This window comes from Hemicordylus capensis, chromosome 3 (genome assembly GCF_027244095.1).
Source record: "Hemicordylus capensis ecotype Gifberg chromosome 3, rHemCap1.1.pri, whole genome shotgun sequence".
In the NCBI taxonomy this organism is placed as follows: domain Eukaryota; kingdom Metazoa; phylum Chordata; class Lepidosauria; order Squamata; family Cordylidae; genus Hemicordylus; species Hemicordylus capensis.
In genome coordinates, this window is record NC_069659.1 from 232511791 (window position 1) to 232539767 (window position 27977).

Genomic DNA, 27977 nt, shown 5'->3' on the forward strand with positions numbered 1-27977 from the left:
TACCTAGGAGAGAGTGGGGCCCGTGTTCACCCCTCTCACAGCGGCCCCTTGGAATCAAGGCGACAATGAAGAAAATAAGGAGGGGTGGAGCTGGGGGTGGGGTGAGTTCTTTGAACCCATTGGCTCAGTTATAGCTACATGATAGAGGCCTTACCAGAAGGTGTCTCTGTGCATCCACTGCCCTGCAGGCCAGGGACCAAAACAGGCTTCCAGCACTAGGCAAACCCTGCAGCTAAAATTCTCCATCACAGCACATAGGGCCAGTAAGAAAATATTTACACATTGGTTTAGCTGTTGAATTGTTTTTGGGAAAGCTCCTAGCCTGTAATACAGACATCTCCACATCTAGGTAAACAAACACAGGGGGGGTTTGACTCCTTTGGAACCTCTTAACTGTACTCCTCATCTCGCTGCCCAAGGAGTCCAAGCCAGCACAATCTCCTGCCACGTAGTGTGGCTGTTCTTCCTAGCCTCCCCTCCCTATGGGGTTTTTTTTTGGCTTGGTTTTTGTCAACGTGGACAACCCCTGCAGTTTCAAGATAGAGTCTGCCTCAAATCCTGCATGCGGGTGTTTTGATTTTAAACAAACTTAAACAGCTGTTCCTGGCAGCATGAGATGGTCCTTCTAAAAGGGGGATTTAAAAGAGAAAAATGACAGAGGATTCTTCCGTTTGAGTTAAAAGCCAATCTGGGATAAATGAGAGAGAGGAGGAGGGAAGACAGATAAAAGGAGGAGAAACCAGCTCTCCTTTTTACAGCCCTGGAAGGCTGACAGCAGCTGGAAACATTCACTTCTCTAGCCTGCTGCACGCCTTCAGTTCTTTTTCTGTGCCCTACGCTGCTTGGAGAGTAAATCTGCATAGGCCATTTCACATAAGACAACGTGTGTGTGTGTGTGTGTGTGTGCGTATGCACACGCGCATGCGCACGCACAAACTCACGGCAGTGGGGAGGAGCTGTCCTATCATCATGCACTTAAAACAAGAATGGGGGAAAGACAGAGGCACCTTTTGCAGCTAGAGGCGCAATGCCACCGCAGATTTATCTCTGTGCCATATTATAAAGCCTGCTTCTTGCGGGGAATGTTTTTTCAGCACCCCCTATTTAGCAGTAAGTAATGGAAATAGGACTGTGGAATGGTCCCGCACAGACCTCCGTGAACAGTTGTGTCTTAGCGGCCCATGCTGTGTTCTTTGTAAATCACACCAACAACTTTATCCGTGAAAGACCCTCCTGCCTCCAAAACCTTTTCAAACCTTTCGTAACAGATGGGCAACTGCTTTGCACTGCGCCAGACAACTGGACTGAGGCCACACTACACAGAATCCAGTAGCTGGTTTCTGTGCCATTCTCCTGGGCCAACTCCCTCCCTTAATGCACACATTAGAATTGGTGACAAACATGCTGATTGACAGAAAATGGGAGGAGGTGTTGTGTTGTTGGAGACCTGTTTGTCATCGAGCAAGTCAAATACTCAGAAGGCTATTCCCTTTTATTTAGAAAGGCCAAAGACTGTCTCACTCACTCCAGACTGAAGATGTGTTCATCAAGTTTCTAAAAAAAAACCCCTTCCTTAAATAAATACATTACCACTGAATGAGTCCCTTGTGCTCAGGGAGGTCAAGTGACTGACTGAGCAGAGGATTGGCGTTCTCTGTCTATCCTCAGCTCAGGGAGCCATTCTGTGCAATCCCCCAAGAGTACCTAATCAATTCAGCCCTGACTTGTGGGTCTCTTCCTACACGGAGAGTGAATTCCATTGTTTGCTTGGACCATGGGATTCAGCAAACTTGCCAGTAGGGATGTGAAAAATGATTCAAGTTCAAAATGATTCAAGCTCAAAATGGGCCATTTTGAGTGTTTCAAACTCAAAACAAAACACCCTTAAAATAAAGGGCCTGTTCCAAATTTGAAACAAAATGATCGCATTTCAAGCTCAGATTGTTCTGACTGTTCTGAGCACCATTTTGGAGGGCTGTTTTCCCCTTGCTAATTGGTTTTCTGGCACTGGCTTTAGATTGGCTTGAGATCTCCTTGCTTCTTGGTTGGCTTGTTATCATACAAATCAAGAGTTGTCATGGGCAATTGTGCCCCCATTGGCTGGGGGAGGCAGGAGGAAGGGAAAGTCCAAAGAAGGGAATTTCAAATATATTTAAGGGTCTGAGAAGCAATGAGCCCTTACAGTGGGCCAGTGCCTCTTGAAGATGAAGGATATATCAGGATGGGAAGGACAGAGACTGCAGCACAGCAGCAGAGGAGAGCAGAGTGGTAGTGAGGCCTGGGGTCTGCCTAGCCCGGTGGAGAGAGGGACAGAGAGTGCCTGTGGCTTATCTGTCTCTCTTTTCTTTTCCTTCTTTTAATTTGCAGAGCCAACTATACTGGTCAAAGACTGTAATAACGCCTATCTGAGTCAACAGCTGCTTTTCTTCCTTCCTTCCTCCCCAATGGCTTTAACTGGGTGCTGGTTTGAATTTCTTCTTCTGTAGATTTCCCCCCTTCTTCTTTGCAGCCAGCCAGTCCCCAGTGGCTTTAATAACTGGGTGCTGTGCTGATGGCTTGTTTTTTTCTTTTGAATCCCTCTTTGCTGCTGCTGCTGTGTGCCTGGATTGGATTGGACTGCACCCACCCCCCCCCCCGCCAGGCTGGAGTGCTGTTATTTCTGTCTGGTGCCCAGCCTGCCCAGGCTCTCTCTGTTTCCCTGGTGTTCCTCTCCCTGCTCCCCACAGCTTTTCCTCTTTTTTTTTTAGCTTACTTTCCAGTAGGTTTATGAGATCACCCAGCATTCTGTGTGTCTGTGTGTGTGTTCCCCTGACATCAACTTAGTAATGCCTGGACCAATGTGAACCAAATTGGGTACAGTTGTAGGGACACATAGGGATGCTAAAATGACTTAGTTTGTGATGATGTCATCCACCCCAATCCAAGATGGTAGACGTGTGAACTTTTGAGGTGCAAGTGGGCTAACTTGGGAACCACCTAACCAATTTGAACCAAATTTGCTTCAGCTGTTAGGGGCACATAGGATACCAACATGGCATAGTTTGTGCTGATGTCACTGACCCCCAATCAAGATGGTGGCTGCGTAAACTTTTGAGGCGCAAGTGGGCTAACTTGTGAACTACTTAACCAATTTTAACCAAATTTGCTACAGCGGTAGGGACACCTCAACTGTGCAGTTTGTGATTATGTCATCCACCCCAATTCAAGATGGCAGATGTGTAAATTTTGAGGCACAAGAGATCTAACTTGTGGACCTCGATTTGAACCAAATTTAGTCCAGTTGTAGAGAAAGTGAAAGGTAAGCAGGCAATTAGTTCTTAATAGAATTTGTTTATTTGTTTGGGTGGGTGGGTGGGTGACTGGTGCCCACCTGACCTCTCCACTGCTGTTGCATCTTGGCCTGAGTACCTTGGGGAGCAGCACCTGGCCACACTCCAGCATTAGAGTCTGGGAGAAGATGCTGGAAGGTAAGCTCCCCTTGATCGGGTTATTTGAGAATTTAGAGTTCTTAACCTTTAAATAGGGCCTAGTTTGGTGCAAGGGATTAGGTAGGCACTAGCACTGTAGGACATGAGGGTGGGGTTAACTTAGAGGCTACAGTCATCCCCTTTCCCTCCAACTTATCCATTATTGCTTGCTCTCCTCCAAAAAAGCCCACCCCCCATTACAGCCTGCTTCTTTATTTTCATTTTTCTAGTTTCTGTTTGTGTACGACGATGCTATAGATAGCACACATGGCATAAACAAACCACCCTACCCTATCCCACCCCCTTTTAAAAATACCCACCTTAAAGGTGCTCCCTACCCCTACCCGCAATCAGAATTAGGCCTTCAATTTAAAAAACAAACAAACCAGAATGTCCAGGAGGGTGTGAGGCAGAGCCAGGAGCAGATTGGAAGGCAGAGGGAGGGGCGATGCTGCTGGTCATTGTGGGCAATGGTGAGAGGGGCCTACTCCCCAAGTTGTCCACACTGCTGTGCTGCCATGCAGGAGGTGCCTGGTCCCTCAGGGCAGCTGCCTGTGGCGGCTGAAGTAGAATTGCAGGGAGGTCCTCTTCCTGGGGCAGTGGAGGAGGTGTCGTCAGCTGCTAGCCCAGCCAGATCACTCTCTCCATCTTCCCAAGTCTCCATTGGCAGTGCAACCCATCCCCTCTCTGGGGAGGAGCAGGAGGAAATACTCCATTGCCTGGACTTTCTCAGCCCCAGACTGAAGGCTGTGGTGGTGGTCCCCAGAAAGAAACAGCAGACCCAGTAGTACCACCAATACCAAAATGGTTCTGGACCAAAGCAGCATGGTGTGAGATCACTTTGAACTCCAGCATGGTGATCCAACCCATGCTGTCTGCACCTACTACAGGATACAGGTCAGCAGAGGAAGGACTCCAAGCATCTTACAACTTTGGGTATGCTTCTGCACCTGATGTGGCATTACCAGGGGGGCCCTGTTCCTGCTGGCAGCAATAGGCCTGGTGTGCCCTCAACTAGAAGCAAGGAAGCTGCTCCTGCTCCCAAGCAGGAGAAGATGCCTGTGAAGTGGGTACAGTAGATAGGCAAGTGGTCTGCTCACCCAGAGCCTCAGCTCATCATCTGGGCCATTGCCAAGATGATTGCTTTGGACGGCCAGCCATTTCAGGTGGTGAACACTGCTTTCTGCTGGTTGCGCGGACTGCTTGCCCCCAACTATAAAATCCCCTGATGCACCACCTTCAGCGGGCAGGTGGTGCCCTCCCTGTACCCCGCATTCAGGAAGGCCATGTCAGGGCAGCTGCATGCAGCAGCCCCTGACACCAGCATGCACTTCACTGCAGATGTGTGAACCAGCTGCAGTGGGAGGCACGTCTCTGTCCTGTCCCTCATGGCGCACTGGTGGGGGCAGGAGAGCAAGGGTTCATCTGCTGCTGGTGTTTTGACCAGACCCTCCCATGCAGCAAAGCACAGGTGGACTGTGATGTATGCAGAGGTACTGAACACTAACCACATGGCAGATGTGTTGTCAGTGGCCATGGATTGCCAGGAGGGAAGCTAAATCTTCGCCAGGGTTTATGGTGACTGATAATGCTGCAAACATAATGAGGGCAGCAGAGCAGCTTCTGTTTGTGTCCATCCGTTGTGTGGCACACATTCTGAAACTGGTTGTGCAGAATGTGCTTGGCCCTTCTGGGGCTGCAGCCAGGAGAAACACTGAAGGCACTGGGCACCAGTCTGCTGCCGCCACAGCTGCTCTTGTGGACAGGTGCCACAAGAGAGCAGCTTTCTTCCACTGGAGTGAAAAGGGTAGGCGGATGCTCAAAGAGAGGCAGCTAGAGCTGGGCCTCAACACCTGATCCCTCAGGATGTTCCAACCCATTGGAACTCCATCTCTCTCTTGCTCCAGTGCCGACAGGAACAAGAGCCAGCCAGCCACGGCCTGCCAAGGAGGCATGGCTAGGAAGTGTGTGACCTATCCAACCAGGAATGGATGCTCATTTCCGAAGTTGTCTTGACATGAAAACTATGGGAGTGATCAAGTTCATGCTCACCACTGAAGAAGCAATTGCCTTGGCAGGTTGGCTGAAGTCCGGAGTGGTGGATTGGCTCTGGAACACTCTTGGATGCATAGGCAGTGCATGTTTTGTCCTGCCTATTTGATCCAAGGATGAAGGGCAAAGTGGTCACCACTAACACCTGCCCAGGTGGAGAGACCTCCTGGTCGAAGAGGTTTGGCAAGCTTTTTTCACTGGAAAAAATAAACAAATCTCTTCCCTTCTGTTGTGCAGTGGAAAGTAACATTGTGATGAAGATATAGAAAATATTGTTAGGAGAAGAAATGGTTCCCTTATCAGTTACCAAAACAGTTAGTGCTATTTGCAGCTCCAAGATTACAGACGCAGACTAGAATGTAATTGTTTCCTGCCTGGTTCCTTCCTTGAAATAGAACCCTTCTCTCCTGTAAAAGATTCCTGCAAACACAGCAAAAGAAAAAGAAAAACAGCATGTCTTGTTTTAACCAGAACCACTCTTAACTTAATTGCATTTATTTCTTGGGAGACATTTCTGAGTCTGTTTTTATTTATTTTGGTGCAGCTCTGATTCCTGCTAATAAAGTATTTTCCCTCTCTTTCCATACAATAAATAAATTAATCAACTGCACCATTTACAGCTAAAAGGGGAGCGGGGAGAAAAAACAGAAACCTCCATAATAGGAACAGTCTTGCAGATGTTGGAAGTTGCAACTTCTTTTTTACAATGCCACAGCTGTCATACAGAATTAAAAAAATAAAGGGTGACATTGAGGAGGAAAACACACAACACAATAAAAAAGCACAAACAAAAGTAAACAACAGAAACAACACATTGTTACATGGTAAACACAGTGCTGGTTGGAAATTCTCATAATGCAGGTTAATTTTCACCAGGGAATCCCTGGAGGATGTTCAACGTGTTCTAACCATGTGAAAACTGGAGGACTAATTTGCTGTTCTGGATCTGATCTATTTTAGTTCTGAAGCACAGCTTTTCATTAACAGAAAGTCTCTTGTGTAGCCATAGGCATCCATGGGCGGGGGTGGGGGTAGGGAAGCCCCTTTGTATTCATGGCTGGATTGAATGTCTGCTTACATATTTTATGAATCCATTTGGATATATATACTTTGTTCCCCCACTCCCAGAATAATTCCTGCAGATGTCAATTTTATTTATACATCTATATAAATTGATTTTATAAAACTGTCCTTTGGACTGGGTAAATTTTGGATCTAGTCTCATGCTAGATCCTGTCACTCTTATTGCTTAAGACTGTTTCATTTATTGATGATTTATCTACACCAAGATATTCCCTGTAGAAAAAAGAATCTGCACCTTCAAGTGCAAAGTTACTATACATGTTTCTTTTGCTATAAACACCCAGCTTAGGAAGCAGTTGTGGGAACTGATACAAACTCATAATTTTCTGAGCTGACCCGGGGAAAAAATGTTGTTCATTTTTGGGGACCATGGCAAAGTGCCCCTTCTCCCAGGTTACAAATATTATTGTCTTGTGAGATATTTTATAGCCCTCTTTGGTAGAAAAGAGGCATATAAATAAACTAAAAGAAAAGTCATCCCTTTATCGTTGTTTGTCTGCCATCACAACACCAACGGCCATAAACAGCCCACCTACAATTTTCTCATGATCAACTGCAGACTCACTGTTTGGGAGTTACTGAGAGTGCAGTCCACAAAGGCAATGCAGACTCGAACAACATGCCTTGCACCTACTTTACCTGGCAGTGGTAGCAGTGCCACCACCGCCACTGCTGCTCCTCCTCAACTCACTTTCTGCTTTCAAAAAGTAAAGAAAGGGTGGCAGCAGAGTAGAGTTTCCTTCATGCAGCACTTCCTCATCAGGAGCTGGAGGGTGTAACAGCTGAATCCTGTCAACCATTGAGATGGTGCCAGTTCTCCAACTATGAGGCAGCTGCTATCAGTAACTGCTGTGCAGGAGAGCAGTAAATACATACAGCTTCGGTGGATTGTGTCCACTTCAACTCCTTTACCCAGGGTGCCGTCCAGGACATGAATAACTGAGGGGGAATTCAAACATATGAGTCATCATGTGGGCACTGCCCTTGTTCCTTGGTAATCTGAAATGTGTGTGAACTAAACTAAAAGCTAGTTTGCTAAACACGGGTTTTGCTCCTCTCCTTTGAGCACAACTTTAATCCCCAATTTATAGGTGAATGGGACAAGCATGTGTTTAACAGTTAGTTGATGCAGACATCTAGCCCTTCCCTGATCCCTTCCGTGGAAAATCTTGCTTAATGTCTTAACTTTGGCAGATGCTTTGGAAAGAGTTAACAGTATACCAGAAGCAACATTTTAAAACTTTAATTCAGAGGCAAGATCTTTGTTTTTATCTGTGTCATAACTGAAATTTCTGCTTAGAAGCAGCTGCTTTTTCTTAATGTGGGGGATGATGACACATAATTATAAGTTTCTGCTACAGCCGTGCAAAGCCCAGCTTTCATTTTCTTATCACCGCCCTACCCACCAGGAACTAGGATCATGAAACACATCATTCACCATTCGTTCTGAGAAGGCTAAAATCCACGTGGTCTCTTATTCACCACTTCTTCCCCCTCCCCCCAAATAAAGCAATGTTTTTATAAGCCATTTATAACCAACAAAGGTTAAGAACCTCTGTTTGAATGACATTAAAGAAGCAAAAGAAATGAAACTTGGAATGTCTCTTTTAAAATAATAAATGATTCACTTCAGTTGAGACTGGAAGCATTTTTCCTCACTGCAGAAAGTACTTCTCTCTCTTTAACTGTCAAATTAGTATCCTCTCTTTCTGATTTTATCTTCAGTGACTGCTGTTATGAATGGGTCTGATGCAGTTCTGAATTGAAATGTGACAGACCTGTCCCTACTATTTGCATTTCATGGCGTTTTGGCCCTGCTGTTTACAAACCTGATTCACAACATGTTAGTTGCAGGTGCATGATATAAAATGGAACCTAGAGCTAGAAAGGGATAAAAAGAATCCTTTGCTTGCGTTCTGTCTCTCCGTATTGCAGAAACTGCTTCCTAACACTAGACCAGCTGTACTCGTGTGCATATGCTAGCTTTTCACTTCTTCCTTTCCGTGCTTCAACTGCCTGGTCTGCACAAAACAATTCCCTCTGAAATTGCAGTGGAGCATTATCAGCAGTTTCCAACCAGCACTTTAAAAGACACAAAAACTATTAGAGGGAGGGAAATACAGACACAAGTCACAGCCTCCTATCACCAGACTGAAAGCAACTATTGTCTCTAAGTGTCTCCAGACACTGGTTATGATTCAGTAACAATAGATTTAGAGACAAGTGAGAAAACCAGACAGCAGATTTGTGTGGTTTTTTAAAAATGGACTACTGGAGAGCAAAACAACGGATGGCACTGATGAAGGTTTGATCCTCAGGGATGTGGGATGAATAGAATTCCATTCTCTCCCTCTCTGGTTTTCATAGTCTGCTTTTTATCTATCATCTAATGGCTTAGGTGCAAAGCAAGGCAAAACACAGCAAGTGTACGGAACTGTCTGTGATGTAGCCTCAAATATCCTTATTGTGGATAGAGCCCACCTTTGGCTCCACTCCACATTTTTCCTGGTGATTTGTGTGAGCCAGTCACATCTCCTCAAGTTTAAACAAGGCATGAATTTATCTGAGGGTCTCAAGTAAAACACATACAAAACAGCCTCTGTCAAAATGATGAAGCAGTCAGATTCCTTTCTGACAGTTCTGTTGAGCAACTTGCCTTCCTCTCTTGTCCCCCACCTTTGCTACCCTCCCCAAATATCAGCTTGACAAGTTCTTTAAGGCTGCCTTAGGCAATATCAGTGCAATACTCTGCTTTTTCTCACATCTCTGCAGCAGGATGAGAAACCAATTTCTTTCTTTTCTTTTCTTTTTAAAAAGTGTAAATGTAGCTTCAAAAATAGAATATTCTCTCTCTTTGGATGTTTAGTGTATAAATGCTCCATGAATGAAGAGACAGTGCCTGCACTGAGAAGGAAATGGACATGAGGTAGGGAAGCTGGAACTCAGCACTCCTGCTCCACCCTTTGTTAGCTTCTGAACTCTTCTTCATGTCCATGCATGGCCACATTATAACCCATCAAGTAGCCCTGAACATGTTGACAAGCGACATCTGCTCCCAGGCAAAGCAGAAAGCACCTGGGGTGAACAAGGAGCACAAGGCAAGCAGAAGCATGAGGCAGGGTCAGCCAAGGATGGTTCCCCCTCAGCCTTTCTGCTAAGTGTTCCTTCCCCAGCTATTCTTGTGTTTTGTCTTTTCCAGTCTCACAGAATGCTACAATGAGGAAAATCCATCATAAAAGGCCAATTTTACGTGACCCAGAAGGTCCTCCTCTCCTCTAGCAAGCTGACGGATCTGTTTGTAAGAGTCTCGGGGCTTCTAGCCAGTTTGTAGCCAAACAGGTTCATGGCCGGACTGCAGACGTTCTGCACCACTTGGGCAAGCTTGAAGGGGATGTTGAACCGCCATTTCTCAAACTGCTCTGAGGAGTTCTTCTGGGTGGAGTAGATGCCATTGCTGTCCCGAGGTGCCTGAGTATTCTTCTGGATCCACTCCTCCACCTGCGGGGTGATGGTGATGCCAGTGAATCTGTAGATCTCCTTGGCCTTTTGGAGGGGAGACCTGGCAATATCCTCATAGCGGACGAGCATGTAGCGACCACGTAGCCACTTTGGCTGCTTCAAACCAAGTTCAGCTGAAAGCCGGATATTCTCACAGTTCCCCCGCAGCTTCTGTACTTCGTCCTCATTGAGGGTCGCTGCACCTTCAGTAGCCCATTTCTTCCATGTTTCATACTTCCCTGAGAAAGCCACCATGCGAGAAGCCAGCACGGCCCGCGGGTCCCGTACCAGCTGAATTATCCTCATGTCCAGACGAGGGTCTTCAACCAGAGGGCGCAAGAACTCCAGCTGCCGAATCCGCACTGCCTTAAGCGCCATGTGTTCCTTGCGCAGGCAAGCCTCTGCAGCTAGCGTCACATTCAGGGGGCCACAGCGGCGGTTCTTGCAGTGGTACTTCTCAAAGACTTTCTTGACAAAAGGGGTGCAAACAGGCTCCTCACACAGGGAGCGGCTTGAACCACGCCGGAACATATACTGGGTCAGGTGATCCTCTGGGAATGGAATTATGAAGTTCTCCAAGATGTAGAGGTCACAGAGGAAGAGCTGCTTCAAAACATCTCTGTAGACGAGAGCTGATCCCACAGCATTAGCACCACCAGGCTCAAATGACACTGTCCTTTCGATGTGCCACAGTGGCTCAAAGAGGTAGAAAATGTTGCCCTGTTGGTTGAAAAATTCCCCCACAAAGGAGGAGCCAGTGCGGGTGGTGGCCATTAAGAGCACATGTTTCCGGGTCCCCTTAACAGGTGCCAGCAAAGGTTCCCTAGTTCCCCCAAGCTGCAAAGTGACGTTCTGAAGCCGGCTTTTCAGCTGGAAGAAAGCCGAATCCAGCTCACTGAGGGACATGAGGGAACCATTCTCTGATAGCACCAAACCAGAGTCTGTGCTGTTAGCTTCCATCAGGGATGGTGGAGATTGCTTGAGTTTGTCTGACACCCTGTAAAGAAAAAGAAAAAAAAAAGAACAAAATCACCAAGACTAAAACAAACACTATTTGAGAGAGGTGGGGAGGGGTTGGAGTGTAACTTCAGGTCGTACAAATCAACTGTTTTTCCACAGGAGACATAAGGAGCTCAATGTTTTTCATCTACTCCCTATGGCAGCATTTCCCCCATTTTCTACCACCAAGGAACACTTTTTACACCAAGCAACTACTGTACACTGCAGAGAATTTTGGAGCATATTCTGGGGAACACATTCAGTTCAAAGGCAGCTCTGCCTAGGCTTGTTGGGCTGCTCAGTCAACCCATTTGAAGCCAGACATAGTTGCAGGGGAAGATGAGAAGCAGTGAGTAAATTGGTTTCTGTGGACGTCTGCCTGCTATTAGGAACCTCACTGAACCTTTAATAAGCTTCCAAGGAGCTCATTGGAACACAGTTTGAAAACTTTTGCCCCAAAGCTACACACAGAGCACTTTTCAGGAGTTTTACAGGCAAAGTGAAGTGAAGGCAACGAGTTTTCAGGAGTTTCAAAATACTGGGGAGAGCACTACATTGGAAGGTTTCACTGAACATGGGCAGGCAGACAGCCGGTGTGGTATAGTGGTTAGAGTGTTGTATTGGGAGACCTGGATTCAAATCTCCACTCAGCCATGAAATTCATGTGTGATCTTAGGCTAGTTCCTCTCTCCTACGGCCCAACTTACCTCACAGGTAAGTTGTGAGGATAAAAGAGGCTGACTCATGTATACCACCCTGAGCTCCTTGGAGGAAGAGCAGGATAGAAATGTAGTAACAATAAATATGTATGTTCACTGTACTATCTGAAAAGATGCTTCCATGTATAACTATGTATAAAGGGCTCTTTGCAGGCATTCAGGAAAACTGCTTTTCCAAGCTTCCTGAATGCATGAAGAACAGCCTCTGCAAGTATGTGCTATACATCTTGGTGTGTGTATGTGCTGGGGAGGGAAGTCTTTTTGGACAGTACAATGAATGCACATATGTTCAGGTGGAGCAGGCCACTGCAATGCCTCCTTCATGCACATTTATTGTACAAAAGGGCAACATCTGAAATAGTCTTATGTGTCCAAATACCATATGCTATATACATACCCATGTTTCCCCCAAAATAAGACAGTGTCTTATTTTAATTTTAGCCCCAAAAAATGCACTAGGGCAATTAGCGGTACATCAGAAATTACTGCTAGGTCTTACTTTCGGGGTAGGTCTTACTTTTGGGGAAACAGGGTACCTTGTTGGCCATGTCAGGCTTGCATCATAAGCCGTGTCACTGTCTAGTGGCAACATTACCTGCTGCTGCTGCCACCACCCCTGTTCTGCTGCCATAGGCTGCTGTTTACATTTGTCTCATGATAAGGCCAGCTCTACTTGATCTTCAACTATATGTCAGTGGGGATGTTTTATAATGGAAATGTTCTCCTGTGAACCACAGAAGTTATACTTTGTTAACTATCGTTGTGTAAACACTCCCTTCAAGAGTTAACCCTAATGACATACAAAAAGTGTTATAACTATTGTTCAAGATGGTTATGATTATAATCTGGGTGACTGGATGCAAAGTAGAACAGATGCCTGCAGGAAGAGTTGTGCAGAAGAGGGAACTTTGGTAAGCTCAGCTTGTCATGGAGAGATGCAAAAAGCTGAATTTACTGAAATTCCTTTCTAAACATTTAAATCTAAATTTGTATCAGGCCAATTCAGTGGTCCATTACTGTGACCTACAGTAAGCGATAGTGTGTGTGTGTGTGTGTGTTTAAAGAGTTGTATTTGCCTGGATAAAGAGGCAGCTTAATTCAGACTGGGTTATGCAGATATTTACCTTGTTCCAAGTGCTGGTGAGATGGTGTAGCAAGTCGGGACCTGCAAGGTTGGTAAGATATAATGGCAGCCTGAAGGCTACAACAGAATACAGAGAAAGGCTCTCTTCCAGCACAGCTCTCCTTTCCCCCTACCTTGATATGATGTTGTTTTCCTTCTCAATAATGACAAGGGCTACCACAAACACAAGGAGGATGGCGTACTTGCTCCTCATCCTCAGGCAATGCAACAGCTCCCAGAAATCTTGAGGTAATGAGTGTCCTTTATCCATGGAGAGAGAATAAAGGGTTCATGGGTTTGCCAGGGAAAGGTCTTTTCCCTTTATGGAGATAAAATAAATCTCCCTTTAATTCCCCTGATGTTCTTCAGTTATTTGAAAAGTATTGTCTGGTATTAGCTTCTCCTTATCGGGTGAGCTGCTGTTGCCCTGCAGAGAGAGAGGGAGAGAGAGAGAGATCATATATAAATAGTGCTATATAAATAAATAAGCAAACAAACAAATAAATGCATAAAGTATCAGCAAACACATTAAATGTGTTTCTGGGTTTAAACAGACATGATGTATGTATGGGCCAAATGTGATAAACTGCATGCAGAATTTAAGCAATTTCTTATACTGTGCAATTTCCACATAAGAAATTTTGTCTAACGTGAATTAGCTCTTAGATGGTGAGGGAGGGTACTTCATTAAAGAAAGGTTTCATGGAACTTCTCTTGACTCCAGAAGGTCAGAAAAATAATATATTGCTGATTTATTCTTCGCAATATTCCTAGCCACATGACCAAGCGGAATCATGTGGTGCAGCTCTTGCTGGATGACACCATTTCACACTGCAGGTGGGGGAATTTCATATTTGAATGCATTCCCCATATTAAATCTATATCTTGCTCACAGAAAACTAGGACATCCAAGGAGATAACTTCTAGCTTTTCTATGAGTTTTCTAGAACTTTTCTGTTCTAGTTTTTCTTGGCATTTTTATTTACGTGCAGGGAACTTCTTTTTTTTTAATGGAAGACCATTCCAGCATGTAATCCTCCACCTGAAAGTCTGAATAGGTGCAGTCTAGTAAAAGCTGCAACAAGATCCCGTTGATCATGTGGCTTGGCTCTGTGTCTCTGCCGCTACTGCCTTTCAGAGCTGCTCATCTCATTAATTTTCTCTGAATTCTCCCTCCACCTTCTCGTCATGTCTGAGGCATTTAATGTTTGGGTGCCGTGTGGCAGCTTGCATTGTTAGTTAATCTTAATGTGCTTGTCTATCTGCCACATTTCCCCAAGGAGTAAGACAAAGATGCATAGTGGAAGGCACAAAGGAATTGTAGATCAGGTTCCCAGGCAATTAATACTAGAGAAAGACCTTTTTCGCAGCGGAAAGGCTGCCCTTGGCTCTCGCTTCTGGATAAAGGCTAGTCTGACAGCAGCAGGAAAGCGGGGAAGCTGCTCTATAGACATGGATTGATTTGTAATTTCTCATATATGTTAACTGCATTCACATCCTGTGGACACCCAAAGTGGCACAATATAAATCCAGTCAAAACAAGCTCAACCACAAACCACAAATGATGCAACAACAACAACAACAACAGAACATGGCCAATAGATGATGTCTTTCATAGAACTATCCAGTATCCTCCAGGCATCAACCACTGGCAAAAGCTTTAAGGAATAGTTAAAGCATTGTCTTTACTTGCCAGTGGAATGCAGTTCACAAAGTGGCCAGATAGCTCTCCTCCAGAAGCACATCCCATCTCAAGGATGCTGCCCTACAGAGGAAAAAGCTCTATTCTTCACCTCACTGATATTACCTTAGGGCCAAATCTGCTGATATGGTTGTGTGATCAGGGCCTGTTGCTGACATCCTGATCAACACAGCGCTTGCACTGCTAGGGCTGTGGGAGTGCAAGAGGAGCCCTCATGCAACTCTCCCAACTCCCCTGTGCGCGGGAGTCTGAATGCTGTTGCGCAAGTGTGTTTGCGCACACACTTGCACAGGGGAGTTGCACGAGGGCTCCCATTATAACACTGCAGGCCCTAGAAACAATGACACAGTGGCAGTCAGGATCTCAGCGCTGCTACACAAGTGCAGTGCTAGTACTGGAGAAGATGTACTGTTGAAAGAAAAATAGATCTAAACAATAAGAAAATGTCTTTGGAGCAGGTAGCCTTGTTCTGTGCTTTTAGGGCTCTTGATAAATAGTAAATTTGTGCAGGCACACACACACACACACATACACAGAGTGAAAAGTGGATTTTTACCATACTTGTATTAAGGAAGAGGAAGTGTGTTTCTCATTATCATTGATGTCACATGCTCTATCCAGTAGGTGTCTTCAACAGCTATATTGCTGGCATAATGGTTGCACTGCTAGGAGCTAGTAGTTTTAGTTTTTCTCAGGTACTGTTGGGAATGCAACATAAACTGAAAAACTGGTTTGATCAGAAAATTGGTGTTCCAAAAAAATTTGTGTATGGACCACAGACACTGGCAGTTCTAAAATACCATTTCCAAGTCTCTAAAAAGGTATTGTTGGTACATAGCCTAGGGCAGAAATCAGTTTCATCTCATATAATATGTGTTCTGAAACCTGCACTTGCAGACGTAACAGGGATAAATGGGTGGTGGAACTAACAGAAGAGGATTGGCAGGCAGGATGGGTACTTAATCCTGTACATGCCGATTGTCTCTTGAAAATACTGCCCCTGCCCTTCCCCCACCCCTAGCTGGGCTTGCTTCTGGTTCAGGGCCCTGGCTGGATAAATGAATGAGGGGTGGATGTGCTAATTTGCGGAGAAGGATCAGTGGGTGGAGGAAAAGCATCCCTTCTACCTGCTGATTGTCCAATGCAAAGGCCCCCGGTTCCTGCGTTAGTATTACAAGAGAGGCACAACAGTGGGAATTGTGTTTCCCTCAACATTTCTAGTTTCAATCTAAGAAAAGGAAGTGAGAACCTGTGCGGAGAGGTGCTCCATTAATAAACATGAAACAGACATTTCACATCACATTTCACACTGGTAACATACAACTCTCTGTAATCTCTCGAGTGCGCTGCCTCAACCATCAAGGAAACATCTGTGATTCTCAGCATATGGAGAGCTAGTGCCTACATCAAGGGCTTAAAGACTATTCTGTTTTGCTATGTGAACAAGGCTCCAAGTAACAGTGAGGGCAATTTAAAAAAGCGGGGGGGCCTCCTCCCTCTCTTTGCAACCTTCATCTTGCCTGGAAGAAGCAGCTGCTGAGAGCATCCATCAACCTCTGCCCCTTAGATCTCTCCATTCCCAAAATAAATCTTTTAAAAAGACCCCTTGCTGCACTTCCCCGCTGGCAGCAGCTCTTCCTCTTTTCAGAATCTTGTGCTCAGGGCTCTGAAAAGCCACCTTCTACATTCTGTGAGCACAACTCGTCCATCCCACCAACTGTCTATTTTCAGAAGCCCAAAAGGCTTCACTCTGATCTGCAAGTGAGAGGCTGGAAGCCTGAAGCTAAGGCATGCCCTGAAACAAGACTCCTATGGATAGAGGGCAGGAAGCACCACCTCTTTGCGAGGGATGGTTTATTCCAACAGCACCAGGTTCATTCAGTCGAAATTCATTCAGTCGCTGTCTCCCTATTCAAATCAAGTCCCTGGTGTCATTGAGCTTGCTTGCTCTGTCAGGCCTGGAGACCAGGAGAAGAGGGGATGGGGCTGTAACTCAGTGGCAGAGCATCTGTGTTGCATACATAAAGTCCCAGGTTCAATCCCCTTCCCTGGCATCTCCAGGTAGGGCTGGGAAAGACTCCTGCCTGAAGCCTTGGAAAGCCACTGTCAGCCAATGTAGACAAGACTGAGCTAGACGGCCCAATCATCTGACTCAGTATAAGGCAGCTTCCTATGATCCTATTTGCCTTTTCAGTAATGGTATCTACCCTATGGAACTCCCTACAAAGAGAAATCCATTGATCCCTGACATATGATGCCTTCCAATTGAACATTATCAAACATTTTCCATTTGAAAATGTTTCTGTTTACCCAGGCTTTTATGAAAGAGCACCCATCACTGATCAGCCCTGTTAAAAGAACTGCTGCAATTTTTAGTTTCATTTTTACTGGATTCCTCGTCTGTGGCTTTGGTGTTAACACTGGCCTTGTCAGTTTGCACACATTTTGAAAAACCAAAAATATTAAAATAAGTAAAACCGCTCTGCTAAGAAAGAGGTTATACCCAGCCCCTGCTGTGAACAAGTATTGGTTCAGTGTGTCAGTATTTCAGTGTTTCCAATAGTAGGCACAGATGGCTCCTATGGCTTGGGCACTCCAGCACTTGCTCACAACCCCAGCTGTTAGCTCACCAGGGACATTAGGCACAGCTCAAGAAAAGAGAGCACTCTCAAATGCTGCCACTTCTTTTAACACTTGTGCAAATGGAATCTACTATAACTAACCTGTCTGAAGCCAGAAAATAGCTCTCTCTCTCTCTCTCTCTCTCTCTCTCTCTCTCTCTCTCTCTCTCTCTCTCTCTCTCTATGCATGTACTTGACTTTTTATGCCACCCCATCTAGAGAGCAAAGGAGAACAGGCAACATTTTCAAAGCCTGGCACAAACCCCAATTACATGGCATATATAACAGTGGCAAAAGAGATTAAAACTACAGCTAAAAAGTAGCCAATAGGATCATATTTATTTTATTAATTATTATTATTATTATTAAGTACATTTTTATACTGCCCCATGCAAAAGGTCCCTGGGTGGTTGTGGTTCGTACATTCATTGGCTATGGTGCATACACTCATCCCACATCTGCTTCAGCACTAAACAGGTGTTTTTATGGTTTCAAAAACCTGCAAAAACTGTGACCAGAGGCAAGAGCGTGAGAAAAGAACTGGATATTTTAGGAAGTGATGCCTCTCTCAAACCAGCTTAAAACTATTGCCTGTCTTCAGCCTGAAGCTGTAAGTGTCATGGATCCAGTTTTGAGCAGTTAGTGTGGCTAAAAAGACTAGCAGTTTAACATGCCTTTGTCAAGTTTCCTACAGGGATCTAAGAACTTCAGCATACTTTTAAACTAAACCTTGTCTTAATGTGCTGCTATGCTAATAACCATCTCCTCCTTCCTTTCGGTGAAGATACAAAATCATAACTCAGAACTATAACTGAAACTCAAGCACTTCTGACCAGGAATGGATACAATGAATAGATTCTTTCTTCTTTACTTTTTTGTTTGTTTTAAACCACTATTTATACATGGGGAAACAATATATTTAGACCCAGAAAGTCTTAGACCCAGAAAGGGATGCTCAAGTCAGAGGCACTAGGCTTATGAATACCACATGCTTAGTAGATTTAAAGATCAATGCAAAAAATTATTTTGGAGACTACACTGCTAGAGTTTAAAAGTAGTGTCTTTTGCAGGTGGTATCGGAATATGAGCATGCCCGAAGAAAAAGAGAAACAGAATGGGCTGTATCCAAAGGAAAATTAGTCCTGACTATATTACAATGAGATTAGAGTTAGTCACCACTAATTCAGGTCTCATGAATTTCAATGGAACTGAGCCATGATTAGTTTTCTTTGGATACAACCCAACATTTTCCATTAGTGGTGAAAAACTTCTCCCAGTGTCCTGTCTTTTCAGTTACAGAAGGAAACTAGGGTATGGAACATCACCTCCAGCATTTGGCATGCAATATTAAGTATCTGCATTGGCCAGGGCTGGTATAACTAAATACCAAAAAACCCCTCACTTTTTGTCCTTTTGCGTGGTCTATAAAGCAGTATCTTCTGCCTGTTGCAATTCAGATCTTAGCCTCCAACTCCAGCTCAAGTACCCTAGCCACAAACAACAGGGCCCCTATGTTGGAAAACGTCTGCTGCAGGTCTGAATATGAGTATGGCTGCTAACAACCCAAATCTGATTCACTAAAAGAGTGAGACAACCACATGCTCCCCAAAGGGGAAACTGCAACTTTTACACTGACAGGTCACACGCTATTGTGGCTTTATAGAGACATTGTTTTGTTCTGCTTCTTGACAGCAGAAAGCAAAAATAAATAAATAGAACTACTCCGATAATTATATAAGATTGTAACGGGTCTTTGTTGCTGTTGCTGTTTTTGCTGCATATAGATAAAACTCCAGATTAGTATCTTCCCCACAACTGCCCATTTATTCAGCCACCTTACAGCCTGTTTCTGAGGTAATGAGCTGATCAGCCAAACAATATGCCACTTTAAAAAAATGATTTTAGGAAAAATGTGAAGGGGTTAGTTCCTTTGTCATACAGACACTTAAAAACCCAGAATCTTTCAACTTTCTAAAAAGAAAAAGGTTACTTGTTTGAGCCAGTTTAAAGGCATGTTTAGCTGCTCTTGTGAAACCAGGCACATGTGCTGTCTGCCTGCCTACACCATCAGCTCTGATACACAGCAGCCATAAAAAGAGAGACATTTAGCAAGTAACAGAGCCTGAGGGGTTATGTTTCTCATTTAAGGCTCAGTCAGTACTGCAGCTCTGTGTTGCTTTAACTCCCAGCTGGCTTCTTCCTACCCTGGAAAAATGTGGAGCAAATCTTCTAGCTCCAAATACACACACATATGCGCACACACTTGTGTGCTCCTTCCAAATTCCTTTAAGGCTCATATCAAAATATCCAGAGACAACAATGAAGGCATTGTTACTTCTTACTTCCAAGCTAGAACTGGTGACCAGATTTTTATTGCAAAGAAGTTCAATAAGGATAAGAATACTAATTTATTTCGTTCATTCAATAAGATTTATCTTGCCCACCTCTGATAAAACAGATCTAAGGGAGCTAACAGAATCAAATTAAAAGTCAATAAAAAATCAGTATCAACAAAATCAACAACAAAAAAGTGCAATACCAGAGAAGAGCATGAGAAACCATGCAAGCCACAGCAGCAAGAAAGCAGTAAATTCTCCAGCCGTCAGGTTACTTGATCTCCAAAGGCCCTGCTATAGAGAGGCACATTTATGATGCATGCCCTTGATTTTCAGCAGAGGTGACAAGAAGAATGGTGGAGATGGCAACTTCTTTAGCTGTTCTTGTGCTACACAGAGAGAATATTTTAATCCTTCTGTGAGCAGCCTTGAACTCTCATATGATTAAAAAGGTAGGATATAATTTCTCATAAATAAATTAATATTCAGGTGAGATTTAGCAGTGCAACGCTTTCTGCTGACACATTCTTGCACTGGGAAGAACAGAAATTGGGGTAATCTGGCCCATTCAAGAAGCTGCCCAGTGAGTTTATGGGAATTCACCTCTTTCCTTTGCTTGCCAGCAAACTTTACCTTACCAGCAAACAGATTAAACAAGGTAACAGTCTGTTGCATCCTGATCCTGGGTAAAGGGAGCGTGAGTGTGCGCGCATGTGTGCACGTATGGATGCATATGTGCATACATGTGGATGCATTATCTAACATCACTCAACTTCACACACAAAAATGTTTATATTTTCCAGAATCTTGTAGAACTGCATGCATTAAGGAGCCTGTTTTTGCATATTTACAGTAGGTTCAGAATGTTCCCAGTGGGAGAAACTCTGTAGATTGCCTGGCACCATGCCAGTAATCCTGTTTTATATCTTGCTCCTAGTAAAGAAGGACTCAGCAGGCAAGACTTGGACACCAGATAGTTTTTATTTCTTCATTCTCAGACCCCGTTACAGTTCTTGCCTTCTTTCTCTTCCCTCCACTCTCCCAGTCTCCTTGTTCCTTCTACTTCCCTTTTGATCAGGGCCTCTAGGGAAAAACTTCAAAAAACAACAAAAACACCACAGGAAAAGCTATAGGGATATTACAGCTATAAGGTTATATGTCACAGTCAAGGTTAGCAAACACAATTTTGTGCAGAGTGTGATTTTGGCTGAATAATTGCTTGAATCACATCTAGGATAAAGACTTGGGCCTCTTTGGGTAAAAGAATAATGGGAAGAACAGCTCTTCAAACACAACTGGGTTGAAATATCTGGGGATACTATACCTCCAGTGTAATGTCTATATCTCTATTTCCTGCCCTCCCATGTTTCTCTCCTCCAACCACTGTATCCTCACAACAACCCTGTGAGGTAGGGTCAGGTTGAAAGTGACTGGCCCGAGGATATGCAGGATATACCCACAGAACCACTTCTCACTTTTGCCACACCTACTCTAGCATTGCACAGATGTTTATTGAAGCAGTCACATACAGTGTGACAGATATCTGTGCTTACATATGCAGTGGAAGCATGCTGAGGGCCCACAAACATAACACCTAGCGAGTGGATTTGAATTATTAGGACTACATGCTTGCCATTCAGACTTTGTATGTTTGCTGCAGGAGAAGCACAAGGGGTGGTCAATATGAGCTGGCTGCAGGGATGCGTTAAAGGAAATGCCCACATCTGCAGTGCACTCGGGAAGAAGGGGAAATCATATTAAAAATATCCTCCCTGAAACAACCAGGAAGTGTATTTTAACTCATCCTTTTAGTTCTTCCTGAAGGCAGTGCCAGGAGGTGACCCCTAAGAATCAGACTGGCTGGAGCAGCTTGAGCAGCAGCTGTTACATCCAATAAGACCAAAGAAGTTGTTACAGGCAGGGGAGGAGGGGCTGGAGGAAGCTCTCTGTTCCTTGGTTTCCCTGGCTGTGGCTCAGTCTGATTTTTTTACTAGCTTGTTAGTTTTTCTTGGCGGAAGGGCCTTACTGCCCTTACTGACTAGCCACCACTGGACGTGAGGTGGACAACACCCAGTGACTCAAGTGTGAAATGAGGACAAAATCTAGGTGAGACAAGGAGTAGCTTATGGCCAGTTTAATCTTAACTTAGGACTTCTGGTATACATGCTGGTATACATCAGAAACAGAAGGAATAAAACGAAACAAAAACCCAGCAAAACAAGTTTTGCTTTATTTCCATTCACAGTCTTGTCAGAATACGTCTAACCCAGGATGAATTCCTTGTTCTAGTCTCCTTCGCAGTTACAGATAACAAGCATTTCCTTGTGTTCGTTACCGAAGGAAACTTGCACTTGCTGCATGCACTGTGGGTTAAATGAGGAGTTTGCTTATTACTGAGCTTTGAGCAATCCAACTTCTGAAACTGCCTCTGCTTCCCTGCCCATGTGGTCTTCCAGCTTCGTGCATTGCTCTAAGTTAGTGTTTTATAGTAAAGCAGACTCATTGACCTTGGTCTCACCACAGGCCTCCTCTTAAAAGTTATATTTCTATTTATGAGCTTTTCTAAGGACTGTTAAAAGTCTGCAGTGACTCACAAAGCAATATGGTCTGCTGTTTTCATCTGAGACTTTGCTGGAGGATGCTCTTCAAAATGGCTTTTATCTCAGCAGGGTGAAAAAGTCACAGGCAAGTAACCAAGAAGGACCTTTCCTTGGGTTAGCTGAATGTACACTGGAACACTGTGACTCACAGAAAAGTCTAGGGTACTTTATGGGTTACTCAAGATCCAGTGTCTAGAGAATATGGCCCAAGACACTTTGGTACCTGAAGCAGAGAATCCAAATGGTACCCCCATGGTGGTAAACACATACATTAAATAATTGACATTCTGCCCTTTAATCTGCTGCTTGAGACAAGCACTCACTCTGCCTAAAGTCTGCCAATATCTACCAATAGCTCAGAGTTCGTTTTTAAAAGCAAACAAAAAATGTCTTGTCACAGAAAACAACTCAAGCACTAGAGATTGTGCACAAAACAATTTTTTCTATCCAATTCAGATTTGAAATTTTAGAATTTGAAAGTCTCAGAGTTTTGAATTTGAATCAAATTGTGAAAATTCATTTTGAATTCAAATAAAATTTGTATCTGGTCCAAAAATTTGATTTGAATTAGAATGTGATTCAACCCTGCTTTGGCACCTTTCTTAACCAATCAGGGGGGCTGAATAGATTTTTAAAAGGTGCCAAATAGCTCTTGAATCAAATTAGAATCAAATTCCAAAAATTCAATTCAAATTCAAATCGAATTGCCCTTTTAAGGGGCAATTCTATCTATCTATCTATCTATCTATACCACCCAAAACTTATGTCTCTGGACAGTTTATACTTAAAATAATTTAAACTTTAAAATCATTAACACTATAATCATTTAAACCCCAACTTTAAAAGTATTAAAATTATAAATCTAAACAAAAGCCTGGGTGATTTGAATTTGAATCACACAAATCACCCAGATTTGAGGTAAATTGATTCAAATTCGGATCAATTTGCACATCCCTAACAAACACTAAGCTAGTTCACATGATTGTTAAGTATGGGAGCTGTGCACACTCCCAATTTACAATAATGTGCAAGTAAAAGGCAAGGTAGGAGGTAGGGGAAGTGATGGTGTACGAGGCTTGCACTGCATAGGAGGGCTCTGTCCTACCTAGCAGCTGTACCCAGCTGTTTAATGAGGTAAGTGAAAAAAACCCTCTTACATAGTGAGAGACTCAAACATGATCACTTCCCCCACCTCCTACCTTGCTTTTTACTTGCACATGACTGCAAAATGGGAGCACTCACAGCTCCTGAAGTTGGGTAGGACATTTGCCCTGCCCAATGAATGATTGTGTGAACTAGCCTACAGTATTTCATCAATGCCTCCACTCCTACCTATAATACACAGACTACACTTCTTTCTAGTACTCCTCCCTATCCTCAGGCAAAAATTAAAAACAGGTGATGGAATGCTGAATGATACTAACAGAATCCTAGTTTTCTAATTATATGTCCTTATACACCCTACATATCCTAGAGTTTTCTTTCAGAATCCTAAGTCTGTGTCCAGGTAGTAAAATCCTCAGCCTGCACTACTGTTGGCACCATTTAGTGCTGTTTGCACAATTTGGAGGCCTTCAAGAGGGCCTTAATGATCAGCATGACTTTTAATTATATCTAGTTTTAATTTTAAGCTTAATCTGGTTTAAATGTTTCCTATTTTTTATTGTTTTATTGTGTGTTTTTGATTTTAATGTAAACGGCCACTTTAGGAAGGGCAGCATAAAAAGTGCATGAATGAGTGAGTGAGTGAGTGAATGAATGAGGAAATGTAAGAAGTAGCCCAGCAAGACAGAATGGGGTTTTCCATCATTTAGGTTGTTCCATCCTTTCATTTTGCTAGCAGAGGCACAGGCAGAATCAGCACAGGGGCAGGCTTGCTGGTGTTGGCCAGCACACATCACTGGACACTATGGATAGATTCAGATCAGGCATAAGTAGAAGAATGAGTGACTCATACTTTCTCTCACCATGCTTCCACATCTTATCCAACGCCCAGAAGTGCTCATGTCTCTCCACACTTCAGACAAGATGCAGAAATAATCACACTTCTACTTGTATCACATATGCAGCCACCCTATGATAATATTTCCAAATATACCTATAGGAGCAAGAGTACTCAACAAGAATTGTGTATTAAATTTACTAAATCAAGGCTTGCTTATTTTTGGTGCTCTTACAAATGTGCACATGCTGTCAGTTCTGATGTGAAAAATGAAGGCCTCTTAAGTCTTGTTAAGTACTGTTAGCAATAAATGGTGAAAAAAGGGCAGGTTCCACAGTAACAATAAGTCTTGTTAAAATCATATTTGTAAATGTCATGTTTAGTATCTGCTCTGGGAATTTCCCCCCAGTGGCATAGAAAAGCTAATAAGTATATGACATCTAGATCATCACTTGATTATCTGCATAAAGTGAAATGATTGCATTAAAGTGGTACAATCAGGTATAGATAATTGTCTTGATTATGAACCACAATAAATGCCATGAGAATGTGAGCCAAAGGAATCCTGCCAGACAAGAAAATTCATGAACTCAATGCATTTTGGGTGATAGTATAGCATCTGTCAATTCCTATACATCCTTCCTACTAAGAGGGTAAAACAGTCCATCGTAGCAAAGCAGCAAAAAAGAAAAAAAAGGAGGGGAAAGGATGCTATTGCAGGGAAAGAGGAAAGTGGACAGAAAGAAAGATCTCCACTTCATACAGTTTAATTCCAACTAGAGTTGGAGTTGGCTAGTCTAGCTCAACACCGATGTGTACAGGATGAGACACAGCAGTTATTCTGAACTCACCAATCTATGATTTCCCCCCAAACCTATAAAAATGAATATGGTTCCCCAGAATGAACATGTAATCTTTTTTAAAAGTAACAATGGTCCTATTTAATTATAACCCATTATAAGCTTTTCTTCTTCAAAAATGTACATTTTTGTGTATGTTTGTATGTTATTGTGTATGCTATTTGTTTTATGCTGATTTGCACAATGTTGTCATATGGTTTTATATTTTTGTTTACAAGAATTATGACTACCTTGGTGCCTTGAAGTTGACTGCAAAAGGCAACTCCCAAATATAAAAAGTTTTCGCTGTCTTTAGCCTGCTCTCCTTTCTCAGGAGATTCACCTCAAAAGTAATTCTTATGTTCATATTCATTTTGGTACAGACCTCACACAGGTTCTGTTCCACCTTAGCTCCAGTTTGCATTAAACAATGAAAACTTACAATGCCAGAATGGATGCTAGTGTTTTAACATTTTGTTGTTTATTTGGGAAGTGTTTCACACAACTGACTTTCCATGGTGCTCCATTACCCACATACGGATTATGCTGCACAAAACGTTAATGCAAGAATTGGTCTCCAACGTGCAGGAGAAGAGTAGTAAGAAATGGCACCCCAGCCTACAAAGGCACAGAGCACTTCAGTATTTCATGTTGCAGAGATGCATGGAATGCAGCATGTTTACATAGCACAGTCCCATCAGTTTCATGGAGTGCTGTGTCCAGTAACCAGAGCAGGGAGGTTACCAAAAACCTAAGAGGAGCAACAGGACTAGTGACTATATTCAGAACAAGTGGGCGCAATCTTTGGGCATCTGGAATGAGAGAAGACATCTCATGCTGGAAACAATGCTTTTTCCAAAGAGTTGAAAGAAGTTTGAAAAAGGGGATTGCTGTTCATTGTGCGATTCCTTTTTTGCCTCTGACAAACAATTTTTTGCTGATCTATATATTGTTTCAAAAATCTGCAAAACTGAACAGAGGCAACAGTGAGACAAAGAATACATGTGTACATACTATGGGAAGTGAACCTTCTCTCTAACCATTTTCAACTCTCTTATAACTATTGTGTCTTTAGCTTCATTTGTCTTGGATGGCAACAGCTGCCATTCATTATTACCATTCAAGACCACAGAGATTCAATTTTCTGAACTGAGCAGCCTTTCAAGGCAGACGTAAAGTGGGAATTTACTGGTTTTATGAGGGCTGATCAACCGTCCTCCTCTATTGAGTCAGCAGGAGATCTTCTCATGAATGAATTTAACTAGCCACTAAAAGATACAAAGAGGAAACATTGTTTATGCTAACTTGAACAAACCTAAATACAAGGGTTTTTGACCCTTCAAAGATTGCCTGACGGAGGAAAAGAGCTGGGGCTGGAGGGGGACACCCATTTGTACTATAAAAATTTAAATGATATTGCATCTGCAAATTATTCACATTTTTCCATAACACAAACAAAGGCATAACCCAATGTGAGATTTGGAAGAAGAAAATGGTGCAGAGACACAACTGTTTCCCTAAAAGAGATCTATTCTTTGTCCAACAACACAAGTTTTGTGTGAAGATCAATTTCCACTCAATTCGCTGTAGTTGGAAAAGTATCCATTCCTGCTAAAATGTAATGGGGCAACTGTCCTCCTATCCAAATGACAGTGTCTATTTCAACCGTAAGCCAAACTAGTAGTCTAAGCAAAAAACACCATTTGAAGAGCAAAAGAAAAGATGGCTTGGCTTGTATAAAAGTCAAGGCAGTAGGGCAATTTCATACCCTACTGAAGTGGTATTCACGGTTTAGACGGCGAGGGCTGCTGCTGCTGCTGGCACACACACACACACACACACACACACACACACACACACACACACACACCCCTTGCCACCAACACATGCCCATCCAGTCGCCGCTGGCATGTGCACCCCCTGCCACGGCCCACCGCCAATGCACACGCATCCAGCAGGCAGAGGCCCCACCACCACACGTTCTGCCATGGGGGGAGGTGTGTACTGAAGGTGCTGCCCAAGCACCTTCCTTCCTGCCTCCTGCCACCACTCAGAAGATATGGCAGAAAGTGCAGGGGAGGGCACAAACCTAAAAGCAGGGGACAAAGCATGGAGAAGCAAATCAGGGGCTGCCAGCGGGCCTGTGGGCTATGCAAAGTAGATCACTGCACTACTGTGAACCTGGCATCTCCATGTTTGCCAATGAAGGAACACGTGATAGGGTAACAGAGCCAATCGTGGTTCTCATATCAGTGTGCCTGCATGATACCCACATGTGTTTGCAACTAAATATTTATCACATTCACAGGGGCATGGGGGCAAAGTAGTGGGGGGGGACACACGAGCATCCCTTGGCCACCAGGGTCCAAGGGAGCCACAAAGGTACACCTTAACCCAGGGTACCCCCCTGCTCCCGACCCTTCTGCACCCAGCTGGTGAGTTCACTAGCTAGGAACCCAAGGTTTGCCCCTCTCCTTCCCAGCCAGTATTTCATTGAAATGCTGGCTGGCTCAGGGCTTTCCCCCCTGCTTCACTCTTAGCAAGGTAGAGAGGAGAAAAACCAAGCCAAACAGTTTTCAATGAAATGCTGGCTCAGAAGGATCCCTAGTGGACACTCCCCCTACATCCATGCTTGATGCAGGGGGTGTGGTCAGTGCATCCGGCAGGGCCATTCAGCCCCACTGCCAAGTTTCCCCACCCCAATCAGCAGTTTGTTGAATCGCTGACTGAGGAGGGGAAACTTCGCAACGGGGATGAATAGCCCCATCCCGGCACAGACCACGCCCCCTGCATCTGACATAGATAAGTTTAGATGGGTTTTATAGATAAGGTTTATCTATTAAATTTAAGTTTAGATAGATGGGTTTTTAGATATGTATTTTGAAGATTGTATAAACTTTGATGATTATTAATGAATCATTCATATGGGATTAATACCTGTGTAGATTCAGTCATTTTGTAGTAGTGCTTTAGCCCATGGAATTGTTTGGTTTTGT

General features: G+C 43.7%; 1 protein-coding gene across 4 annotated transcripts in view; it reads right to left on the minus strand.

Annotated features, from left to right (window-relative positions):
* Window positions 1-5975: 5975 nt before the first annotated feature.
* Window positions 5976-27977, minus strand: part of CHST3 (carbohydrate sulfotransferase 3) — a 59800-nt gene continuing 37798 nt past the window's right edge. For 3 of the 4 annotated variants that reach the window (XM_053312072.1, XM_053312073.1, XM_053312074.1), the window contains exons 2-3: window positions 13076-13368; window positions 5976-11097 (exon numbers count right to left, since the gene is read on the minus strand). In XM_053312072.1, coding sequence (XP_053168047.1) covers window positions 9849-11097; window positions 13076-13212 — 1386 coding nt within the window. In that variant the 5' untranslated portion in view covers window positions 13213-13368 and the 3' untranslated portion in view covers window positions 5976-9848. Of the gene's footprint in view, window positions 11098-12942; window positions 12984-13075; window positions 13369-27977 lie in introns of those variants that run through there. The other variant, XM_053312075.1, reaches the window with a different exon arrangement.